The sequence below is a fragment of the Alligator sinensis genome, unplaced genomic scaffold, assembly GCF_000455745.1.
Source record: "Alligator sinensis unplaced genomic scaffold, ASM45574v1 scaffold391_1, whole genome shotgun sequence".
In the NCBI taxonomy this organism is placed as follows: Eukaryota; Metazoa; Chordata; order Crocodylia; family Alligatoridae; genus Alligator; species Alligator sinensis.
This window is the reverse complement of record NW_005841889.1, coordinates 3,165,711-3,188,092: the sequence shown is the minus strand read 5'-3', so window position 1 is coordinate 3,188,092 and position 22,382 is coordinate 3,165,711. Positions and strand designations below refer to the sequence as shown.

The following is a 22,382-nucleotide window of genomic DNA, read 5'->3' as shown; positions in this document are numbered from 1 at the left end:
AGGGGGAGGGGGGTGACAACGAGCAGGTGGCGAGGGTCCAGTGGCTTGTACACCACATGCACAAACCACTGAGCCAAATCCTGGGATCTTCAGTTCTCTTTCCAAGTTCTCATTCAGGAAATTCCCATTAACTGCAAGGCAATTCACTGCAGTTGGTGTTTCCTGGATGAAGACTACCTAGAACTAATTAAGAACCTGCTTTGTTATGACTATGTGGAATAAATGTACTGACCCCAAACTTCTCAGATTTCTAACAGTTGGATAGCTCTCATAACACCTCTTCCACTGATAACTGCCTCATAGGAGTGTGTGAAGTAGGCCCTATTCGATTTGGATTCGGCCCGAATCAGAGACAGTGATTTAATTTGTTGATTCAGATCACTGTCTCTGATTCGATTCAGCCAAATCTGAATCTGAAGAGTTGATGCTGATTCAGAGAATCAGCGATTTGGACACAGACACAGCTTTAAATGTTTGTTCTACATGCCTCGAGGTACCAGTGTGGCTTGTGAGCGCTGCAATGCTGGGGCAGATGGAGCGTCCCACAGGAGTGCAGGGGGGGCACTCCACATGCTTGGTGGCAAACCCGGAAGTGGATCAGACGTACTTCCAGTCCACTTCCGGGTCCAGTGGGGAGTGCACTGGAGTGCCCTCCCACACCACACCTCCCGGCTCAGCAATTAGCTGCCGGGGGACCCCGGGTGCCCCCCTGACCCAGGAGGCACCAGTCGCCAAGCTGGGAAAAGTGTGGGGGGGCACCCCCACGTGCTCCCGAGCAGACCCAGAAGTGGACTGGAAGTGCTTCTGGTCCACTTCTGGCTCTGCTACTGAGCACACTGGGGAGCTCCCCCATGCTCCTGTGGGACGCTCCATCTGCCCCACCATCACAGCATTCATGAGCCCCTGCTACCTAGAGGTATGTAGAAAAAACATTTAAAGCTGTGTCTATGTCTGAATCTCTGAATCTTTCAAAATGTATCTGAATCAATTCGGAGGGTTCCGATTTGATTCAAAGAGATTAAAGGGTATCCTGATTCGATTTGGATTCGGAGATTAGGCCACCGAATTGGGCCGAATCTCCACCGAACCTAGTCAGGGACCAACGCTCGCACAGCCCTACTGCCTCATTCCACACAAAACCCACCACTGAGGTAGTGGGGTATTTTTTCCATTTTCCTGAAAGTCTATCAAATATCCTATTTTGATATGGCCACAGATACCAAGTACACTGTAGCTGAAATGAAATACCTGCAGTGAAGTTAAAGGCCCAATGTTGAATATACATATATTTAAAGCTATTGCCAGCAAAAGAACAGAGAGTTCAAACATAAATAGATGGTTTCTAAATAGACTTTCTCTGAGACATTTGAAAGGATTCAGACATCAGCTGGTTTCCTCCCAATAACAGCAACAGGAAACAGCCTTATGATGTCTCAAGACATAGCGAAGGAGGAACACAGTAATATGGCTGTCAGCCAATTTGACAAGACTTCCTTTAGTTGGGGCAGAGAGAGTGTAACAAGTGTGTAACTCAATGCATTGCCAAGAATAATTTGTATTCAAAATAACAAGGCGAGGAGGCTATTTTAGAGAAAGCTGAATAGACAGGCAGGGAAAAAGAAAAAAACATATGTAAAGTAATCTGAAATTAAATAAACAGAAGTGTAATACAAATTATCTGGGGTGAAAATACATGGCAGTAATTTTAATATTTCCAAAGCAGTTTCATAGTAAGATAATCTCTTTCGAGAATATCATATACCTTTATACATTCTCATCATATTTCCTTACTGAGATGCTGAACTTTAGGGGCTTGATTTTGACAGGGAAATTACTTCACCTACAAATAATTTGTAGGCACAAATAAGGCATTTATTTGGTATTTTAGAAATATTAGATGCACAAGTTCATGAAGACTTTTGCACGCATTCAAAAAAGTTATCATCTGCAACCACAGGGTCTATTCTGCACACAAAGGACTACATTCAGTTCTACCTACTAGACATCTTAGTGGATTTAGGCATATAAGTCTGATTCTATTCCACCCTGTTCAAGTCCCTGAAAATCCATTCATGCATCTATTTCTATAACACACCATCATCATACTCCTAAGACTGAACCACGCTAAAGCAGAAATGAAGAGGAAAATCTATCTACCTTTTGTTTTAAAAAGTTTTTCAGGGACTTGTGCTGAGTGAAATAGGATTGCATTTAGGTGCCTTATGTCCCTTTACATGCCTACTAAGTGGAACTGAATCTGGCCAAAAGCACATTAAAATAGGTCCATGGAAGCCAGATTAAAAAATTGGCCTGATATTTTAAGACAGCAGTTGGCACCTGTTCAGGTTGGGGGCCAGAATGATTCATTTTGGGTCAGAGATGGGCAGGTAGGTGGGTGATAGAGCCTGGCCCCTGTCTTTTCTTTTCTCCGTGGTGGCAGAAGGAGAGTTCCCCACCACTGAAGGCTGCTTAACCCCAAGTCTGCGGGCCAGATTACATGGTTTTGAAGGCCAGATTCAGCCCACTGGCCACAGGTTGCTAAACCTGTTTTAAGATGCAGAATTTTCCACAGTTGCTTCAGATATTCAGAGGCACCCAGCTTCAGATATTTAAGACCAAATTTTCAGAAACAGGTCTGCAGCTTTGCATGCATACACTAGATGTTTTTATGCAGATAGAAGACTGCAGGTCTAAAAAATTACAAGATTACAGGTGAAAAGCTACAAGCATGCTTTAGCAGCAGAACTTGTTCATATACTCTTAATGTCACATTTTTTTCTATGAAAGACAAGGACAATTTTTGTGAAGTTTTTTAATTCGCAAAATCCTTCCCTGCATTCCAGTTCTTTAACCAACTGTTTGTAAACTGGTTTTATGGTAAACAGGGGAAATAGGGCCAGGATAACTTGCTTTCTATTTAAATCCAGATATACTGTATTTGAATTTTTTTCCAGCCTCTCTCTAATAGCAATGAGAGAATCATTGATTCAACTAGGGATCTTAGTTAATGGATCAGATCATGATTCGCTTGCACAATTTCTACTCACCATCTTTCGGATGGCTGCATTTGAATGGTTTGCTGCTGTGGAAATGAGCTCCAGCGATTCTGCAATAAAGGTAGCAGCAGTTATACATTTTAAAGATTAATAGCTTAATAGCACCATTTTTATTTGCCTGATAGGTATACTTCTGTGGCAAGAAAGCTGTTACAGAAGAGCGACTGCATTCTTCTTTCCCCTGAATAACAGAGCACTTGTTAGCCCGAATACCTGGAAATACTTTTTTGCACGTTTAGCATGTCAACATGCACACAATGATATTTCACTTCACTTCTTTACACACCCAGACAAGAAGCCAAATGAAATGAGGAACAAAGAGGACAATTTAGAAAGCACTCCCCTTCAGTCCACATGTGCATATGTTGAAGTGCTTTACTGAAGCAGGGCCTGTGTGTGAATTGCCAAGGCTCACACTACATGATAGACTATTCTTGAGGGGATTACAAACAGATTTTGTCTCCCTAGTATTCATGACATGTAGCTTGTATCCCCAGAAAACATTCCTAAAACAAACTGTTTCTTCCCCACAAGCCATCACAAAGGTGCCCTTTTATATTTGGACTGAAGCAAGCCGAGGGGTCAAACCTGAATACACCCTGTCTCTAAGCACAGACTTATTGTTTCTATTTACTAAAGCTGTCCTGATTTCTAGTAAAACAGCATCCAGCTAGCAGTAGTTCCTCTAACATCCTCCAACACTGGATAAAATCACCTGGTGATTACTTGGCTAGTATTTTAGTTAACTAGGGTTACCATATTTCCAGTTCCAAAAAAGAGGACACCTGTCAGGGGGTGCTTCATTCCCAACCCACAGCCCCCTGGCACTGCCGGTGCCCCGCACTCCCAACCCACAGTCCCCTGCTCCCCAATGCCCTGCTGCTGCCCCTCACTCCAGACCCACAGGCCCCCACCCTCCTGGTGGCCCTTACTCCCAAGCCACAGCCCCCCAGTGCCCCTCACTCCTGACCTGCACCCCCTGCTCCCCCCAGTCCTGCTGCCCCCTCCAGCAGGCCACAGCACAGAGGCTCCGACTCATGCAGGTGGTGGCAGAGCGAGTCTGGCTTGGCACGGGCTGGAAGGAAGAGGAGGGGATGCCTGTGGCTCCCCTAACTCTGGGCTGGGCTCCTGTATTGCACCAAAAGCCCTGGATGTCTCCCAACTACCCCACCCCTGCAAGAATGGGCACCAGCCCTGGTGCCGCCAGTCTGGCCACAGAGCTTCCCACCGCCCCGCCCCCCACTGGGGGGTGCCTCCCCCATGACCTGCCACAGCCCCGATGCCTGGACAGCTTCCCCCAGGATCGGCAGGTGGGTACATGCACACACACAGACAAGAACATGGACACGGGCAGTCCTCAAGCCCTGCCCTCCAACACCCAGTCCCCACAGATCTGCTCCCATCAGCGGAGCAGAGCAAAATCTCAGACATTGGTTCAAATTTAAAAAAACAACACTGGGATGCAGATGGAGGACCCAAAAAGAGGACGTGGGAAAACCTGGACATATGGTAACCCTAAGTTAACTCACTTCTCTGTTTCTGCAGTTGCCCCCTTTACTTTTTGGACTATTTGAAGTTATAAATAAAAGACAGAACAAAATACAACTCCTCCTGTAGTTTGCGTATAGTTCATGTTCATATGCAGATTGTGGAAGCTGTACTTACTTTCAGCATCTTTCCTGTCTGGTGACTCTTCTGGTAGTTTCTTTAGATAATCCTTGAGAAGAAGCTCATAGCGAGGAATTCTCTGCACTGGTTCAAGCATATGATGTTGCAGTGTCAGGTTTCCACACACCTCCTGTTTCTGTAACCGCCCCCCCAAAAGCATGTTTTTTATTTATACAGTGGTTTTTAACTTAAGTTTCTCTTTAAAAACTCACAGTTGTAGCTATGTAATGAAATGAATAAAACTGAGTAGATCTGAGATGGACAAAAATAACAGTTGAAGATAAAAATCTGTCCCTTGCTCCTCTCAACTTTTTTGAAGATTTACAATGCTATTCCCCTGTTTTCAAAATGTTATTTCTCTCGTTTTGCAAAAGATTCTCAATGAGGATCTGTCTAAAAATTGACCTCAAAAGACTAAAAGAATAAAAAATTCCATGACTGATACAATCAACATGAAGGGATAAGATACTTTTTATTCCTAATTGGCATTATTGTCTGAAAAAGCACAGTGATTAAAAATACCTCATTTGTTCAGGTATAAGGGGTTAAGCAGGTCGCTGTAGTCCTTGCTTTGCTAAACCAACCACAGGCTTGATCAAAAGGTATGTAATTGTTTAATAAAGTCATATGCATACTCAATCAAGGAAATTCTATGGCCACGGTCACCAAAGTATTTGAGTGCTTTCAAAACATTTACATTCACAACAGCCTCATCAAGTGGGGAGGTAACATTTCCACTTACAGGTGGAGGAAATGAGGCATAGAACGATTAGGCAACTGCTGCAGGGCACACAGGAAATCTCAGGTAGAGTCATGAACTGAACCAGGTCTCCAGAATCCTGCAGCATCCAGCTTCACTAGCTTAACCTCAAAAGGAATTTCTTCTTCTATAGGGTTATAAACTGACCACCTCAGTTTACATTTTAATTGACTGGCATTCTTGCATACGTACTGGCCAATGGCTGCTTTACCACTCCATCCAGGAAGAGCACAGACCATATGCAGACACTTCCTCAGCCTGACAAAGGTTGTTTGTGCCCGAAAGCTTGCAAAGAAATTTTTTCCAACTATTTGAGTTGGTCTAATAAAATATATTGGATTTACCTAAAAAACTGTGTCTGCCTATGTCCTTAGATGAACATAGCTACAACCTACACTCCTTCAGCTTATCTAGCACTAACTTTGGTGTATTCAGCTACTTCTGTTCAAATACGAGCACCCTGTTGATTTCTGTACTCTGCTCCTTACCGATAGATGCTTGTGTCAAGTATTTGCAATATTTCTCATAAATATTACAGCCTACGACATAATGCTGATTTGCCTGATTCTGGAAGCAAGGGCTGGGAGATAATGAGACAAATGCCTGACAGAATAATATTAGCCATCTTTCCAGTAATTCGAAGATATAAATTTACTTTTTAAAAAAAAACCTGTCACTGTGTAGCAGAGTGAACAATATTTCTGTTTATAGTGCCTGAGAATTTATTATCTTTCAGCATTTTACAGCATAACATTTCCCAGAAGCCACAATTGGGAGGAAAATAATTAGATTCCAGGAAGAAGAGTAAGAGATATGCAGCATTACATTATTCCTTATTTGCTCTTGTGTCTTATTGCATCATACCCCCAGCTCCATGAGTGACAATATGCTCCTGATGCTGTTCTCAAGCTAACCTTCCAAACCAGTCTTCCTATCACCTTTCTAAAGATTCGCTTCCAACATGTTACAGAAAACTGCCAACGGATCATGGCTAGTTGCAGTAGTGCATGTTTCACATAACTACATTAGTTTGATACACACTCACACAAACTCTTAGTATACACTAATATTTGTAAGCACAGATGACAAAAAGCAAGCACAGAGAAATAGGACATAGAAATAACTTTCAACTGATGCTTCTGTTATATGCAATTCACTAACAATAAGCAGATATGTTAATTCCTTAGTATATTTGATGTTGCTACTTATACTAAGAGACCTTGTATCGTAGCACACAGGAACCACAGGAGCAGGTCTACATGTGTACCAACCTAAGGTGGAAAATCTGTCACATACCTAGTGCATCTACCTGTCAAGATTTCTCAAGGTGAGTAACAGTGATGTTATTGTTCTACAAGAAGCTCAGGCTGAATGCTATGCACAATGTGCAATATGCACAGTTCATGGCTATGAAGAACATGAGGTATGAAGCATATAGTCTCAGTTCCAGAGGAATCCAAGACGGTGGGAATCTATTGCTATGATATGAATCAGATAACTGATCATAACAAACATCTGTAAACTTCCCAATTTTGACTGGCTGACGCCTGCATTACCATCCTCCCATCCTGCTGTGTATGTTGGTGTCTTTTACAACCACCACTCACAATGGAGCTATTCCAGATACAAGATGGCTGGTGAGCAGCTCATAATCTGGGTTTGGTTTGAGATGTCCATCTTCTCTTTAATTCTAAATAAAAGGGCTATTTGTTCAGTCAGGTGGAACACTGAACACAGCCCAAACCTCTGCTTTCTAATAAAAGACAATAGCGGCATTCTTCCATAAGGTTCACAAACAGTGCTTGGATACTTTCCTTGCAGCCAACAGTGACCCATTATGTCACACATCAACTTTGAAATATCACTGACTGAACCAATGCCAAAATCATATTGTAATTTCTGCAAAGTCAACTGGGCTACATATACTACAGAAGCTTAAGACAGAATCAGCTCAAGCTTTGTTCAACTTCTTATCAAAGCAGCTCTGAAACACATTTACTGTGGCCATTATACTCCTTCCTGGCAACAAGAGACAGAAGCACTCTTCAAAACAGCTTGAAAAAGAATGTTGATCTGGACACAACAAATGCACTGAAGAGTTGTTGACCTCCATCTGCATGAAGACATGGAATGAGAAGGTGGATAATTTTGGACTTCATTCATTCCAGTGGCAAAGCCATAATGAACAGATCTTGTAAAACATATCAATCAAAAGTAATGGGCAATGTGATCACCTGACACCTTCTCCAAACCTGAAAAATGAAAACTGAAGAGGTGATCAAACAAAAGATCCAGAAACATCTTTCCCCAAGCGTCTGGCATAGTGGTGAAATGGAGCACTTGCCATCACCAAATACTAACCAGGAAATCAAAAGGACCCTTATGGCTACTAAAAAACACTCATAACAACAGCATTTATCTCAAAGTCCTCAAGAAGTTTGGGCCACAGAATGAGCTTAGCTGTATGTTTAGGGAAGACCCCAAATGCTGGCATGGGGGAATAGTCTTTGCTCCCTTCAAACATGGGAAAGCACCCAAAAGAACCAACATTACCCACAGTTTGAAAGTGAATAGAGAAGGTTTAACTGTCCTGTCCTGTTTTAGTCTATCTTCAGGGGTGTCCAGCCCAAGGACCCCATATCTATCTACCTTAAGATGAACACAGAATATTTTCAATGCTGGAAGCTCTGCCCCAGTGCCTCCCCCTCTAAGCAGTAGTCTATCACCTAAACAACAAAATTGTCAGTGAGCCTAATTTGTGAAGAACCCAGGTGTAACACTGGAGAGAACCTTGGCTTGTAAAGTTCATTTGGAAAAGCCATGCAAAAAGATAAAACCAAGGACAAGTCTCATCCAAAAACTCGCAGCTAAAACATACAGTGCAGATGCAAGTAAACTCTGAGCAACAGCACAAGCATTAGCATGCTTGACTGCTGCATACTGAGTTCCCTTTTGGGTGAGTGGCACACATACCGCATCTCTGGCCATGCAGCTGAACGCTGCAATGAGAATCATAACTGGATCATTAAAACAACAAACACATGCTGAACAGTGGCAAACATACACACACACAAAAATCAAGAAAGACACACATGCCACTTGGAAATACAATTGGCTAATCTGAAACTGAAAATTTCTGAGGACCTCCAGAATATTCCAAATGGATCCCTCAAGCCATATGAGGATCAGGCTAAAGCTATTAAAAACATCTTCATTCAGTCCTGAAGCACATTGCGATAATGCTATCAACTTAAACAAATATCCAATTCCCAAACCTGCAAAAACTTCCAGGCTTCAATCTGCCTTGGAAACAATAGCCCTAACCGAACCATTTCACAACATTAGATGGCAGATGTCATCTCTTAGCCTCTGGAAAATGAAAGTAAATGTGATAGGTAACTGTGGACACTGGTCATAAATTATGGACCACACTAAATTAGTAACTGCTTCAATCATTTCCCAAGTAGCATCTCTGATTCACAAGCCACTTCCAGAACTATCCACTGACTCATTTCTCTAGGCTTTGTTAACTGAATGTTGCAGATTACCTTTCTTGCTTATATAAAAGAAAGAAGCACTTCAAATTTGTGTGGGCACGTCCACACATACTATTAGCATGCAGCAATAAACTGCTTATTTCTCTTTGAACGTGTGCCAGTGAAGGTTCAAACCCAGGGCTGCTCTGACCCAGCTCAACATGCTGCAGAGGAGCTGTCTGGGGCACGAGGATGCTCCACTGTGGAGCTAGCCAGCAGGCAGTCCCCACACTGAAGCACCCTCATGCTCCAGCCAGCTGGGTCAGCATCTACACATGCTAAAAAACTCTGCAGCACTACCTTGCTGCAGAGTTATTTAGTTTCCTGTGGCCTAGTAGGGCCACACATGTAGATGTGAGACATTTATTGCAGACCTGATTAGTCTACCCTGAAGTAAACATCTCTCATAGACATGCCCACTGTTAAGCAAGCTCAAGGGAGAACTGAGCTGTGCAATAGTATGAAGCCCAAAAAACACTTGAAAATCAAAATGTCATTTTGATCAACACCCTGGGTTGAGTCTATTAAAAAGGTCATAGAGAGCACAGGACTGGAAGCGATCTCCCTGGTCACTGAATCCAAAGCCTTTTATCACTGGCATCACCTCATATAATCCTTTCCATCCAGGTCAAATGAAAATTAAAGTAACTCGATTTTTGTACCAACATTGCTCTTTAGCTTAAACAGCTCTTCTTCCTCCCTGATGTTTAACTCCCTGACAAACTCGGATTAGTCATATTGCCTCCTGGCCTGCTTTGCTAGGCTAGAAAGCCAATCTCTTCCAGTTTCCTTTCATATGATAGGCTTTTTTACCCCTACCCAGATCACTGTAGTAGCTCCTTTCTATACCTGTGCCAACTTGAGTTCTTTATTTTAAAAAATGGGGGACTATAATTGTATATGTTGTTCCACATGAGGTCTTACCACTGTGTTCTGTATAATGAATGGTATTAATGCTGGTTTGTCTCTACTGGAAATATCTCCCACAATACATTTCCCTTTTCACAGCTGCATTATCCTGGTAGATCAGTCATCCAGCCAGGACACAACTAGTACACTGAATTCTCCTCTTTCTCAGTTGTTTCCAGTTAAAGAGTTCCCAGCTTTTAGTTGACATTTTGTTTTCAGTCCTCAAGTGTATGATCTTGCATTTGTATTACTGGATTTCATCCCGCTTCTATTGGTCCAGTCCTTGAGCTTGTCCATTTCTTTCTGTGTTTTCCCAATTTTGTGTCCTATGCATATTTCATAGTATCATAGTATCAGCGCTTAGGGTCAGAAGGGACCTAAACAGATCATCAGGTCTGACCCCCTGCCCCAGGCAGGAACGGGTGCCTGGGTCATATCACTCCAGCCAAATATCTGTCCAGCCTCCTCTTGAAGACCCCTAAGGTTGGAGAGAGCACCGCCTCACTTGGGAGCCCATTCCAGAGCCTGGCAGCCCTAACTGTAAAGTAATGTCTCCTGATGTCCAGCCTGAACCTTCTCTAACAATTTGTAGCCATTATTCCTAGTAACCCTGGGTAGTGCCCGAGGGAGCAGAGCCTCCCCCAATTCTCACTGTTCCCCCCTGGTGAGTTTGTAAACGGCCACCAGATCCCCACTCAGCCTTCTCTTGTGGAGGCTGAATAGGTTCAGGCCCTTCAGCCTCTCTTCATAGGGCCTCCCTCGCTGCCCCTGGACCATACAAGTGGCCCTCTTCTGGACCCTCTCAATGCTAGCCACATCCCTCTTGAAGTGCAGTGCCCAGAACTGGACGCAGTCCGCCGACTGTGGCCTGACCAATGCCGCATAGAGGGGAAGCATAGAGGGGAAGGATCACCTCCCTGGACCTGCTTATCATGCATCTGTAGATGCACGACAAGGTGCAGTTAGTCTTACTGACCGCTTCCTTGCATTGGCGGCTCATGTTCATCCTGGAGTCAACAATGACTCCAAGGTGATGGGGGTCTACTAAAGGCTGTCGCACCAGGACGACGAGCTAGACCAGGAATTTTCCAAGCAGTTCAAAGAGGCTGTGAGGTCTAGAGATATGGTAGTCATGGGGGACCTTAACTACTCAGATATATACTGGAAGGAGCAGTCAGCTAGATCTAACTGCTCTCGCAGGTTCTTAATCTGTATTCAAGACCTCGACCTAACACAGGAAGTAAGGTGTCTCACCAGGGGCAACGCCTTGCTTGACTTGGTGTTGGTGACAGGGGATGACCTGGTGGGGGACCTGCAGATTCAAGGCAACTTAGGAGACAGCAATCATCAAATGATTAAATTCACTATCCAGCGTAGGGCAGGCATTATACCCAACAGGGCATGGGTGCTAAACTTTAAAAAAGCTGACTTTAATAGACTCAGGGGAGTGGTTAGCAGGGTGCTAAGAGCTAAGAACTTAGATGCATTGAGGGTCCAGGATGGGTGGACATTCCTCAAGGAAACCATTCTTTGGGCTCAGAGTGAGTCAAATACCATGGCAGAGGAAAGGGGCAAGGGGACCAGGAAGCCCCTTTGGCTAACCAGGGGCATCCAAGATACCTTAAGGGCAAAAAAAGAGGCGTACAGGAAGTGGAAGCAGGGGGTAGCTAGCAAAGAGGAGTATACTTCTTTGGCCCGCACCTGCAGGGCGTCGGTCTGGAAGGCCAAGGCAACTCTAGAACTCAGGCTAGCATCAGGGATTAAGGACAGTAAAAAGTCCTTGCTTAGGTACGTTGGGAGCAAAAAGAGCATGCAGGATAGCATACGACCCATACAGGATGGGCAGGGGGCTTAGTGATGGATAGCAGGGACAAGGCAGAGTTCTTCAATGAGTTTTTTGCCTCTGTCTTCTTAAATGGGAATCTAGACGAACCCTCAACATACATCATGGACACCAATGAAGGGAACATCAGCTGACCAAGTCAGTGCCTACACGGTAAAAAGACACTTGGAGGGACTGGATGTATTTAAACCACCAGCAACAGAGGGACTCCACCCACGGGTAATGAAGGAATTAGCTGGGGTCATAGCTGATCCACTGGCAAGGATATCTGAGCACTCATGGTGCTCGGGTCAGGTTCCGGAGGACTGGAAGAGGGCTCACGTCATCCCAATCTTTAAGAAGGGGAGGAAGGAGGACCCGGGGAACTATAGACCAGTCAGCCTTACCTCTATCCCTGGGAAAATCCTAGAAAAAATTATCAAGGAGCACATCTGTGGGAGCCTGCTGGCTAATGTGATGCGGAGGGGTAACCAACATGAGGTTTTAGCAGGCAGGTCCTGCCTGACTAACCTAGTTTCCTTTAACGACAAGGCCACCAATTGTTTAGATGCAAGATTCAAGGTGGATATTATCTATCTGGACTTCAAGAAGGCCTTTGATAAGGTATCCCATACCATCCTTATAAATAAACTGAGGGGATTTGCCTTGGATGATTACACGGTAGATTACCGTGATTACACGGTAGAGCAAATTAGCTCAAGGGTCGCACTCAGAGAGTGGTAATGGATGCATCAATGTCAACCTGGAAAGATGTGGCAGTGGAGTTCCTCAGAGCTCAGTTCTGGGGCCGGTGCTGTTCAACATCTTCATCAGTGAGCTGGATGAGGGGGTGAGAAGCACCCTGTCCAAATTCGTGGACGACACAAAATTATGGGGTGCAGCTAACACCGTGTAGAGGAGGAACCAGATCCAGGCTGACCTAAACAGGCTGGGGAAATGGGCAGAGCAACAGGATGCAATTCAATAAGGACAAGTGCAAGGTGCTGCATCTAGGGAGGAAGAACTGCCATCATACCTACAAGCTGGGGGGTGACCTTCTCAGCTCCACTGAGGCAGAAAAAGATCTTGGAGTCACTGTTGACTCCAGGATGAAAATGAGTCGCCAATATGGTGAAGCAGTTGGCAGAGCCAATCGCACCTTGTTGTGCATTCAAAGGTGCTTCACAAACAGGTCCAGGGAAGTGATTCTCCCCCTCTACACGGCACTAGTCAGACCGCAGTTGGAGTACTGTGTCCAGTTCTGGACACCACAGTTGAAGCAGGATGCGGACAACCTGGAGAAGAGCCACTCGCCTGATTAGAGGCCTGCAGGGAAGGCCCGACAAGGAAAGACTAAGGGACCTTAACCTCTTCAGCCTCTCCAAGAGAAGGCTAAGAGGGGACCTCATGGCAGCATACAAATTCATAAGGGGAGAGCAACATGAAGTAGGCAATGATCTGTTTACCAGGGCAGCCCTTGGAATGACAAGGAACAAGAAAGTTCTTCACGGTCAGGGTTGCCAGAATCTGGAATGGGCTCTCAAGGGAGGTGGTGTTTGCACCATCCTTGGGAGTCTTCAAGAAGAGACTTGACAGGTACCTTGCTGGGATCACATGACCCCAGAGTTGGTCTTTTCTTGCCTGCCAGGGGTAGGAGGTCGGACTAGATGGCCCACTGAGGTCCTTCCAACTCTATGAATCTAAGATCCCTTTCTGCCACCATGTTGACAAGACGGGTGTTCCCCAGCCTATAGGTGTGTTGCTGGTACCTGGCCAGTGCCCCATGAGTGCTCATAAAGCTGTGCCACGGGCCCCGCTATGACCCCCGCCAATTCCCTCAGCACCCTCGGGTGAAGAGCATCTGGACCTTCTGATTTAAACACGTCCAGCCCCTCCAAAAGTTCCCTAACTAGGTCGTCCCGGACCCTAGGCATGGCGGTGCCTCTCCTGGGTCTGTCCGCAATTCTAGTGGGGGAGATGTCCTGGTCCCTGTTCAGGAATATGGAGGCAAAGAATTCGTTAAAGAGGTCAGCTTTTTCATTTGCCGCAATCACCAGATTGCCAAGCCTGTCCTGTAGGGGCCTCACATTACCTGGTGCCTTCTTCTTACTTCCTATGTATTTGAAAAAGAACTTTTTAATATCCTTAATTCTGGTTGCCATCTTTCCTTGATCATCTTCTATTTTTTTACACAAAGGTCATTTGTGAAACTGTTAAATAAGAACAGTCTCAAGGCTGCCCACTCAAGGGCAACACTAGCATCCCTCTAGCTGAATCATTTGCCCCTTTGCTCACATTAAAATTCCTCTAGTCCCCGTCTTTTCCAGATTCACTAATAATTTCCCATTACCACTGCATCACATGCTTTAATGGAGTCTAGATAGATGTAACCTCGCTAGAAAAATCACATTTGTCTGGAATGATCCAATTCTGGCAAATCTGTGTTGCATTTTATCCGATTTCCTATTCACCTACATCTTTAATTATTCTTTCCTCCAGAATCTGCTTGAAAACCCTGAGACGGGATTACTGAGACAGGACTCATAGGCTTGTTAGTTACCCAGATGACTACTTCCCCATTGCTAAATATAGGCACGACACTACTTCTTCTGTAATCATATGCTACCAGCCCCGACTTGATACTTTTATTGAAAATTGTGTGCTACTACAGTTATGATTTCATGTGCCAGGTCTTTCAGAATTCTGAGATGAAAACCATCCAATGTACCCAATTTGACTGTATTCAACTCACTGAGTTCTGCTTTCCCCTTGGTCATGGGTAGGCCCTGAGAAAATTGTGGATTTCTTGTAGAAAATTCACAGCATGTGCGCGGGTAAAGTATCATTTTTCACAGAATATTTACAGAACTACCACTGATCTTGGCAAATGAGTCCCGGTAGTTCTGTGAATATTCTGTGAAAAATTATACTTTACCTGTGCACATGCTTCATGTGTGGCAGGAAGGCACATACCATAGGTGGCAGAAGGCCAGGGTTTGTGGAGCACTGCCCACTGCAGCAGGCAAATCTGGGAAGGGAAAGGGGCATGGGGAAAGGCAGGCAGATCGAGGCCCCCACAGTGAGGGAGGGAGTGAGGCAGGGGCAGGGGCTGGAGTGAATGGAGCCCCGGGCTAGGTCGTGGGATGGTTGGAGCCTGGGTGGCTCATCCAGGGGCACTGGGGGGCTCCCTCTGCTGCGCATATCCTGGGGGAGGTACAGGGAGGCATGTGCCCCCCCGGATTTGTGTGCTGGGTGAGGGTGGGCTGCTGCTGCAAGCTCGGCTCTGCACCCTGATGCCACTGCCTCGGAAGCCATGTGCAACACCATGTGCCTGCTGCCGCTGGGCTGAGCCGTGTCCCTTGCCCTCCCGGCAGTGAGAGCCATATGGCGTGGAGCAGCTCTCAAGGCAGTAACAGTGGGGAACAGAGCCCAGCCTGCAGTGGCAGCCACTTCCGTGCTGCACACAATATGCCCTCCATGCCTCTCCCGGGGTGCGCGCAGCGGCAGAAGCACCCCCCACCCTCCCAGATGAGCCACCCAGGCTCCAACTGCCCCATGACCTGCCCATGGCCACATTCACCCCAATGCCTGCCTCAATATGGGGGCCTTGATCTGCTCCCTGCCCACCCCAACAGTTTCCAAGCCCTGGCCCTCCAAATCCCCTTCCTCCCTGCTCCCTATACACTTACCTTCATCCGGCTGCCTGGCTGTGTCCTGGCCACGCTCCAAGCAGTCACTTGCAGGCTGCAAAAACACAGGTTTCCCCTTACAGGCTGGAACGTTGCCAGCCTGCAAAGGGAAACCTGTGCTTTTGCACATTTTTTGGCACAGGCTCATGACCCTTAAAAATCGCAATGTGGGACTAATTTCACAGTATCCGCATGGTCCGCAAAATCACTATTTTCTCAGAGCCCTAGTCATGGGCATTTTAATTTCCATACCCTCCTTCCCATTAGCCATCCTGCATTTGCCCCCATGTTCAACATCATTATCCTTATTGAAAGTTGAGACAAAGTACAGCATTCCTTTAGTCTTTTGGCCAGATAATCGTGGATACAGACCCTAGATTTCCAAGGAAGCTTGGGCTTCAAGAACTGGATATAAATCCAACATAAGGTTGCTTAAAGTAATCTTAATCAATAGATAGTGATCAATTTGTGTCTAAAAAGACTGTCAAGTGGTTTTTTACAAGCTCAGTGTAATTAATTATTGTTAATGCTGTAAGCAAAATAAATATGCCATTTATAAATCCCTAGGGTGATATTAACGCCCACAAAGAATCTCATAATTAAGTAATAAAACACAATTGACAGTGCATTTCTGCAGGATTATAGTACATTTCCAGTTGTTCTTTACAAATGAAGGCCAAAGGTTAAGGGACTCTAACCACATGAATTCTATAATCAAGGTCTGCAGAAACATCATATCTAAGCAGAGCTAAACTCTGTGGGAAGGTTTTTGTGTTTTGTGGCATACCAGTAAGAGATACAGGAAATCCTAAAACAATTTCACTTAAATGAAAGCATAGCATTTTAAATTTATTGAATATAAAAATAATTGATATGATCAGTACAGAAGGCCCTATGACAATGCTTAATGTTATTTATTTAATTCTGTCCTGCATTTTCAGATATTGATAAGTTAAGGGCTTTTAGTTTGACCATGCAAATCTGTGTTACAGAAGTTCTTGAAGACCAAGAAAGGCAAAACTGTTAAGACACAATTGGGTTTTTTTAACAAAGTATAGTGTTTGGATTTGTGGGATGAGCACTCTGGGCCATATCTTCAGCTGCTAAAGCTGTTACCATTGCGACAAGCTGAAAGTCTGGCCAACAAACTCTGTTTCTTTTGAAGTAAGTGGCAGTGAAAAAAAGTGCCACAATTGGCTTTCAGAATTAAACCCCCAGATATATCAGTGTTGATATTACTCATCAGAGCTCTTCTCCTGGGGCAAAAAGGACATTCATGATTTTGGACAGCTGCATGCATGTTTTGTGGACTCTGACAGCTGATGTGAATCATTTGTGGTGTTAATGTGTCTGGTGAAATGACAGGGAGACAGAAAAAAATGGGAAATATATATCTATTTGCTGCAGGAACTATATATATGGGACTTTCTGATTCTTGAGAAAGGAATTTTTTCCAGAGGTCTGATGGAAACTGAAGACAGTAGGACTCTGTCTTTGGCAAGCATGAATGATAACACTGCTCTGTTTTTCAAGGGACACGATTAGTGTTAGGTTCAAAATTTGAAGCCCAGCTGTGGCCTTGCTTCTCTCCAGTGAGCAGGGCAGAGCCAGTTTTGGGCTCTGGGGGAAGTGGAAGTGCTCGAGGCATTCTGCTGGCACAAAGCAGAGGCACAGAGTGTCTCAGAGAACACCATGCAGCTTTCAGACAAATCAGTCAACCAGTGGCCTGTTTGGAGTACAATTTGTAAGGGCCTCAAAGTCCAACCAATAGGGGTGCTTAACCTTACAGAATCCAGTTAAAATAATCGAAATGCTGTCAGGCTGTGTTCAGATAGAAGTAGAAGAAAGGGGCACAGATGATGCAAGCCGGGTGGCAAGAGAACTTCCCTAGCTAAAGGTCTCATTCTTTCCTCCCCTCCACCCCTCTGATTCACTGCGCTAGCCTGCCCTGACGAGAGCACCTCCCTTCTAGCATGCTAGCAGATTACTTAATTCATGACAGCTGTCCCAGCCCTGCTATCAGCACAATCCTTGCATTTAGGGCATGCAGCTGTGGTTTCTCCCCTCTACACAGGAGGGAGAAGGGGAAGGGGTGGGGAAGGAGAAGCTGGAGAGGGAGACTTAACCCCTTCTTTGCCAAAGCTTAATTTGTAAAGAAACAGAGTGCATCCTCCTGGCAGCTGCAGTCAGATAGTAGTAAACATGTTGGGCCTCAACTACATTCTTAACTTGTCTGGCCCCTTGCCCCCAAAGTAAAAAGAAAGAAAGAAAGAAAGAAAGAAAGGGAGAGAAGAAATTACAAAACCAATACTATATATAAGCAAAAGGATTTTCAGTGTTTATTCTTCATTACAGTGAAAAGTTCTGAGTAAAACACTCTCCTACAAAACTGAAAACCCAAACTACAGGAAATTGTCCAAAAGCACAAACAAAATTGAATCCTCTTTCATATTCCAAAGTGATAAAATGTTCAAAGTAAAAATAAACACAAATATAAAATGATTTTTTTTGCTTAAAAATACAGTTCAATTAATGCTAAGAGAAAGGTTTTTAAAAAAATTATATGAAGTGGGTCTGCTGAGACTATGCCTGATTCAAAAATAAAACTGTCATGTTGTCTTTTTTCCTGAGACAAACTCACTCTTTATTATGGTCTCATAACAATAAAGGGGAATTGGCTCCACATTTTTAGAATATCTGTGTAAAGAAAGGGAATAAACTGATCAAACTAGTGTAAGCAAGTGTTACTGTCATGGCTCTCACGCTAACATACATACATGTTCAACAAAAATACTACTTACGCCAAATTTATATGCCACTACAGAAGAAGGAAAAAAAGGATTTTTAGGAACTTGTGCCCACAAGGATTTTTAGGAACTTGCGCCCACTGCACAATGCTAGAACTCAGCTGGTAAAGGAATGAAATCTTATCAAGTTGGAGGTACGTGAATACAAGTGGCTTTATACCTGTACATTTTGAACGACATCTTTAAACGAAGATGATCTCTGCATCCACGTATTCACCAGGTCCAGTGCTCTGTCAAAGTTCTTTACATATTCTCCATACATCTTCAAAAATGGAGCCAGTTTTTGAAATATATCTCCTAGCCGTGGATTTATGTTCCTATTGCAAAGAGGACAGATAATTACAGATTTGTCTAGAAATATTTTGGGAACTACAAATAAATACCATGTGTGCACAAATGCACACTTTTACACACACCTACACACACGACCTGGGCATTTTCAGTCATATTTAGCTCAAATATACATATGGGAAATGCCTTGGACTTCACTCAGGTTGTACCCGTTTACATCAAGGTTCACTTTACCCCTGTACAACTTTGCTGGAAAAAAAAATTCTATCTGTGTTTGGTAAGTTATTTAGTTGAATAAACACACAATGCTTTTTTCCACAGAGAAGAACATCTGAAGAAACAAAGAGAACATTAATCTAGGTGTCCACTTGAAGATAAATACTTCATTGTAGGGGGAACATAGAAACACACTCATCTGTATGAAAGCCTTCCCCGCACATACTCTTTCCACAAAGCTAGAGCCAGGACTAGGAAACAGAGTATCATGGTAAAGTCGATCTACACGCTTTAGGATTCTCTGTGGGTACGACCTCAGAGATTAGGAACAAAGAGGATAACATGCCTTCACGTCTCCAGACTCTAGACCTGGCCAGGGCTCAGCCTGTGCTGAGCTTGTCTAGTCAAAGTAACCCACGGGGCTGCTGTACTTTACAGAAGCTTTCCATACCTATCCCCGGGCAAAACAGCTTGAGCAAAGACAGTTGTTGCATTTGTCACACGCTTTCCTCCCACGCCATACATTCTCCTTCCTCAAAATGAGGGCCAAAAGAAGAAAGCAACCGCCAGGATTTGCTAGGGAAATTTTCTCCCTATTATATTACTGGAATGGCATGAGAAGGCCACGACAGGCAAAGATTGAGAGAGGGAAGCCCTCAATAAGTACTCAGAGCTGGTTAGGAACAATTCTGTTTCTGGGTAAGGAAACCATGTTCTCCCTTCTCTGTGGATTCCCTAAGTGCCCAAGGGAAGAAGTGATCATATGATTATTAACTGGCACAGGCACTGTATTCTTGGATGACAGATGGGATGAGAGCCAGAAGGCTTGGTTTCCATTCCCATTCTGTCACTGATACCTTCACAAATGTGGAAGTCACAAGCTCCATCTGTCTTGGCTCCCCAGCTATAACATTCACTCTACCTACCTTAAAGGGGCACTATACAGCTAAAACACCACAACATCCTTAGCTAGTGTGTGCCGCATGTGCAAAATATTAACAATATGACAACAGAGGGCAATACATACAATGGATACAGATTTTGTGCTGCTACACACTTATGTTGTCCTGCAGGACAGATACACTGGCATCACAATTCTACAGCTGATGGATTTAGGCTGGGATTTTTAAAAGAATTAGGTGCATACATTTAAATGAGGGATGAATTCTTAACTTCCTTAAGCTCCTTCAAAAATCCCAATTATGTTTTTTCCCCCCACTGTCAAAGGCCACTCCCTCCAAGAAACCAGCAGCATTTTTGAGGAGAAAAAAAATTATCTTAGCCCCGCTGGTGCCCAAAACAAGCTCAGATGAGCTAGCTCCACATTACAGAGCTATCTTCAATGGTCTACCTAGGTTGGGGTGACCTGGGCTGTAGCCCCAGGCACCAGCGTAGTGCAGGGAAGGGAGGGTGGGCAATGGCTGCTGCTGGCAGCTACACAATGATGTCAGTGGTGCAGCAGCAACTGGAAGTTGCTGTTGCCATTGCTCCTGTGTGTGGCAGCTGCCACTTTGGAAGACCACTTCAAAACTTCACTCCTTTGATGGTTATAAATCCTTTCCTAATTTCTCATCTAAATTTATCTGTAGTCAGTTAGTAGCCACTCAGTCTTGGGCCACTGTTGTTTTTCAGCCCCCAAAAGTTCTGTACGGTCTCTAATATTCACCCCACATATATATTTGCACAGGGTGTTCATATTTCCTCAATCTATGTTTTGCTAAATTAAACAAGGGATGCTCCTTTGAATATCTTTGATAAGAAAAGGTCTCCATTGCTGTAACCATCTTAGTGGCTCTTCATTCCAGGTTATGATCCTCTTTTCTGAATACTGGCAACCAGAGTTGCACAGTGTTCTAAATGGGACTTTACCAATGCTTGGTACAATGAGATTAGTAACTCCTTGTCTCTACTGAAAGTACCTCGCTTAATACACCCTACGATTACATTGGCTTTCTTCACAGCTGCATTGCACTGGTGCCTTATGGTCTTTCTATGGCAATAAACTGCATTTCATAGTTCATGCAACCTTTTTATTTCCCAGTCTCCTTGGTGTCTAGTCTTTCTCCTCTCTGGAAATGGCTGTCCTTACCATTTTAGGTCATGTACAAACACCAACCATTTTGTTTATTCCTTCTGGTCATTTATGTACCGCGAGAACAAGACTGAACTCGGCTAAGTGAGATGTGAACTCCGATCCTATCTCGGTCAGTTTAGAGTAGTCGGGGAAAGTTTAACTTTCTGTTGACTTCATAGTTTAGTATAAAAACACTGTGCTGTGTCAGCGCAATCAGAGCTTCCTACAGAAGGAAAATGTCTTCATAGACAATGTGTCATCCCAGATCTAATTTTCTAGCCCTATCTTTCAAATAACTGTCTCTCTCAAATTGTATAGCCTCCTTATTTGCAACTTGCTGCAATTTTCAGATTCTATCTTGAAGTATAAACGTTATTAAACTCTCAGCAAAGGCAATATTTATTCTTCAACAAACATTAGTGTGTGCATAATATGGATATTAATATCTTTATAATTATAGTAATTTATCTTGTGAATGACAAATGTCTCTGAACTTAAAGGGAAAGTGGATTATTCTGTGTATTGTATAGCAAATATTAATGGAACAGACTGAATACTATACTTAAACTTATAGACCTACATTACTTGTCTAGATGCATTACCTATTATAAAATTAATTATTCCTATGAGATTTATTAGCTACAATTAATTTTAACATGGGCTGGGGTGGTGCAGGCATTAAGGCGCACAGTCGATAGCCCAGAGGTTGCAAGTTTGAAGCCAAAGAAGAAGCACTTATGGCGCAGCCATGTCAGATTCCAATAAATCTGTGAATCCTGCTAAATACTTTGTCACAAGGACATGAAAAAGGAAGGAATTCTAACATAGTCCCAACTTAGTTCGTAAAGAAGTAGATTACTTGCATCAAGTCTTATGTATGATACACAAAGTTCTACACCAGTGGTTGTCAACTGGGGGTATGCGTAGCCGTAGCAGTACTTAAAAGGGTCATAGGGGGTACAAAGAACTGATGTGGCTGATAATTGCTGTGTGCATGTCCATAGCCACAGTGCAGCATGCAGGCAGCCAGGTTAGCCTCCTCCCAGTAGCCTCCTCCCAGACATGTGGAGAGCAGCTGGGTCTAGCTGGTAAGTCTGTTGTGGGGGAAGGGGTATGGGGGAGGGAGTACGGCTGGGGAAGGGGCAGGGGCTGCCCAGCTGGGGCAGGTCATGGGTCTGAGCTGCATGGGGGTGCTCCCGCCAATACACGCACCTCAGGAGGCCATGGGAGGTGTGTGCCTCCAGATCTGCAAATGGGGCAAGGCAGACTGCCACTGTGGGCTGCAGCCGGGGTGGCATTGGACTCTTCCCAGTGGGGGGCTGGGCCGGACTGCACTCAGAGTGGGTGGTGCTGGGAGGGATGGTTGTGGGGGCTATGGTGAATTCTAGAGTGGCTGCAACCCCGCTCCGTAGCCCCACTCCCATATGCCCCAGCAGTGAGGGAGGGAGTGGGGCTGGGACAAGGACAGATGCTGCCCAGCTGGGGTGGAGCACAGGATGGAATCACGAGTGGCTCACCCAGGGGGTACAAGGGCTGGCAGCTCCTGCACGCACC

The 22,382-nt window shown here is 44.4% G+C and overlaps 1 protein-coding gene across 4 annotated transcripts in view; it reads right to left on the bottom strand.

Moving 5' to 3' along the window:
- Positions 1–22,382, bottom strand: part of FGD3 (FYVE, RhoGEF and PH domain containing 3) — a 192,338-nt gene that overhangs the window by 40,374 nt on the left and 129,582 nt on the right. For all 4 annotated transcript variants that reach the window (XR_003092674.1, XM_025197126.1, XM_006017994.3 and 1 more), the window contains 3 exons: positions 18,408–18,564; positions 4,722–4,860; positions 3,048–3,106 (listed from right to left, as the gene is read on the bottom strand). Coding sequence is in view for 3 of the 4 variants with exons in the window: in XM_025197126.1 (XP_025052911.1) it covers positions 3,048–3,106; positions 4,722–4,860; positions 18,408–18,564 (355 nt within the window). In the remaining variant the exon portion in view is untranslated. The remainder of the gene's footprint in view (positions 1–3,047; positions 3,107–4,721; positions 4,861–18,407; positions 18,565–22,382) is intronic.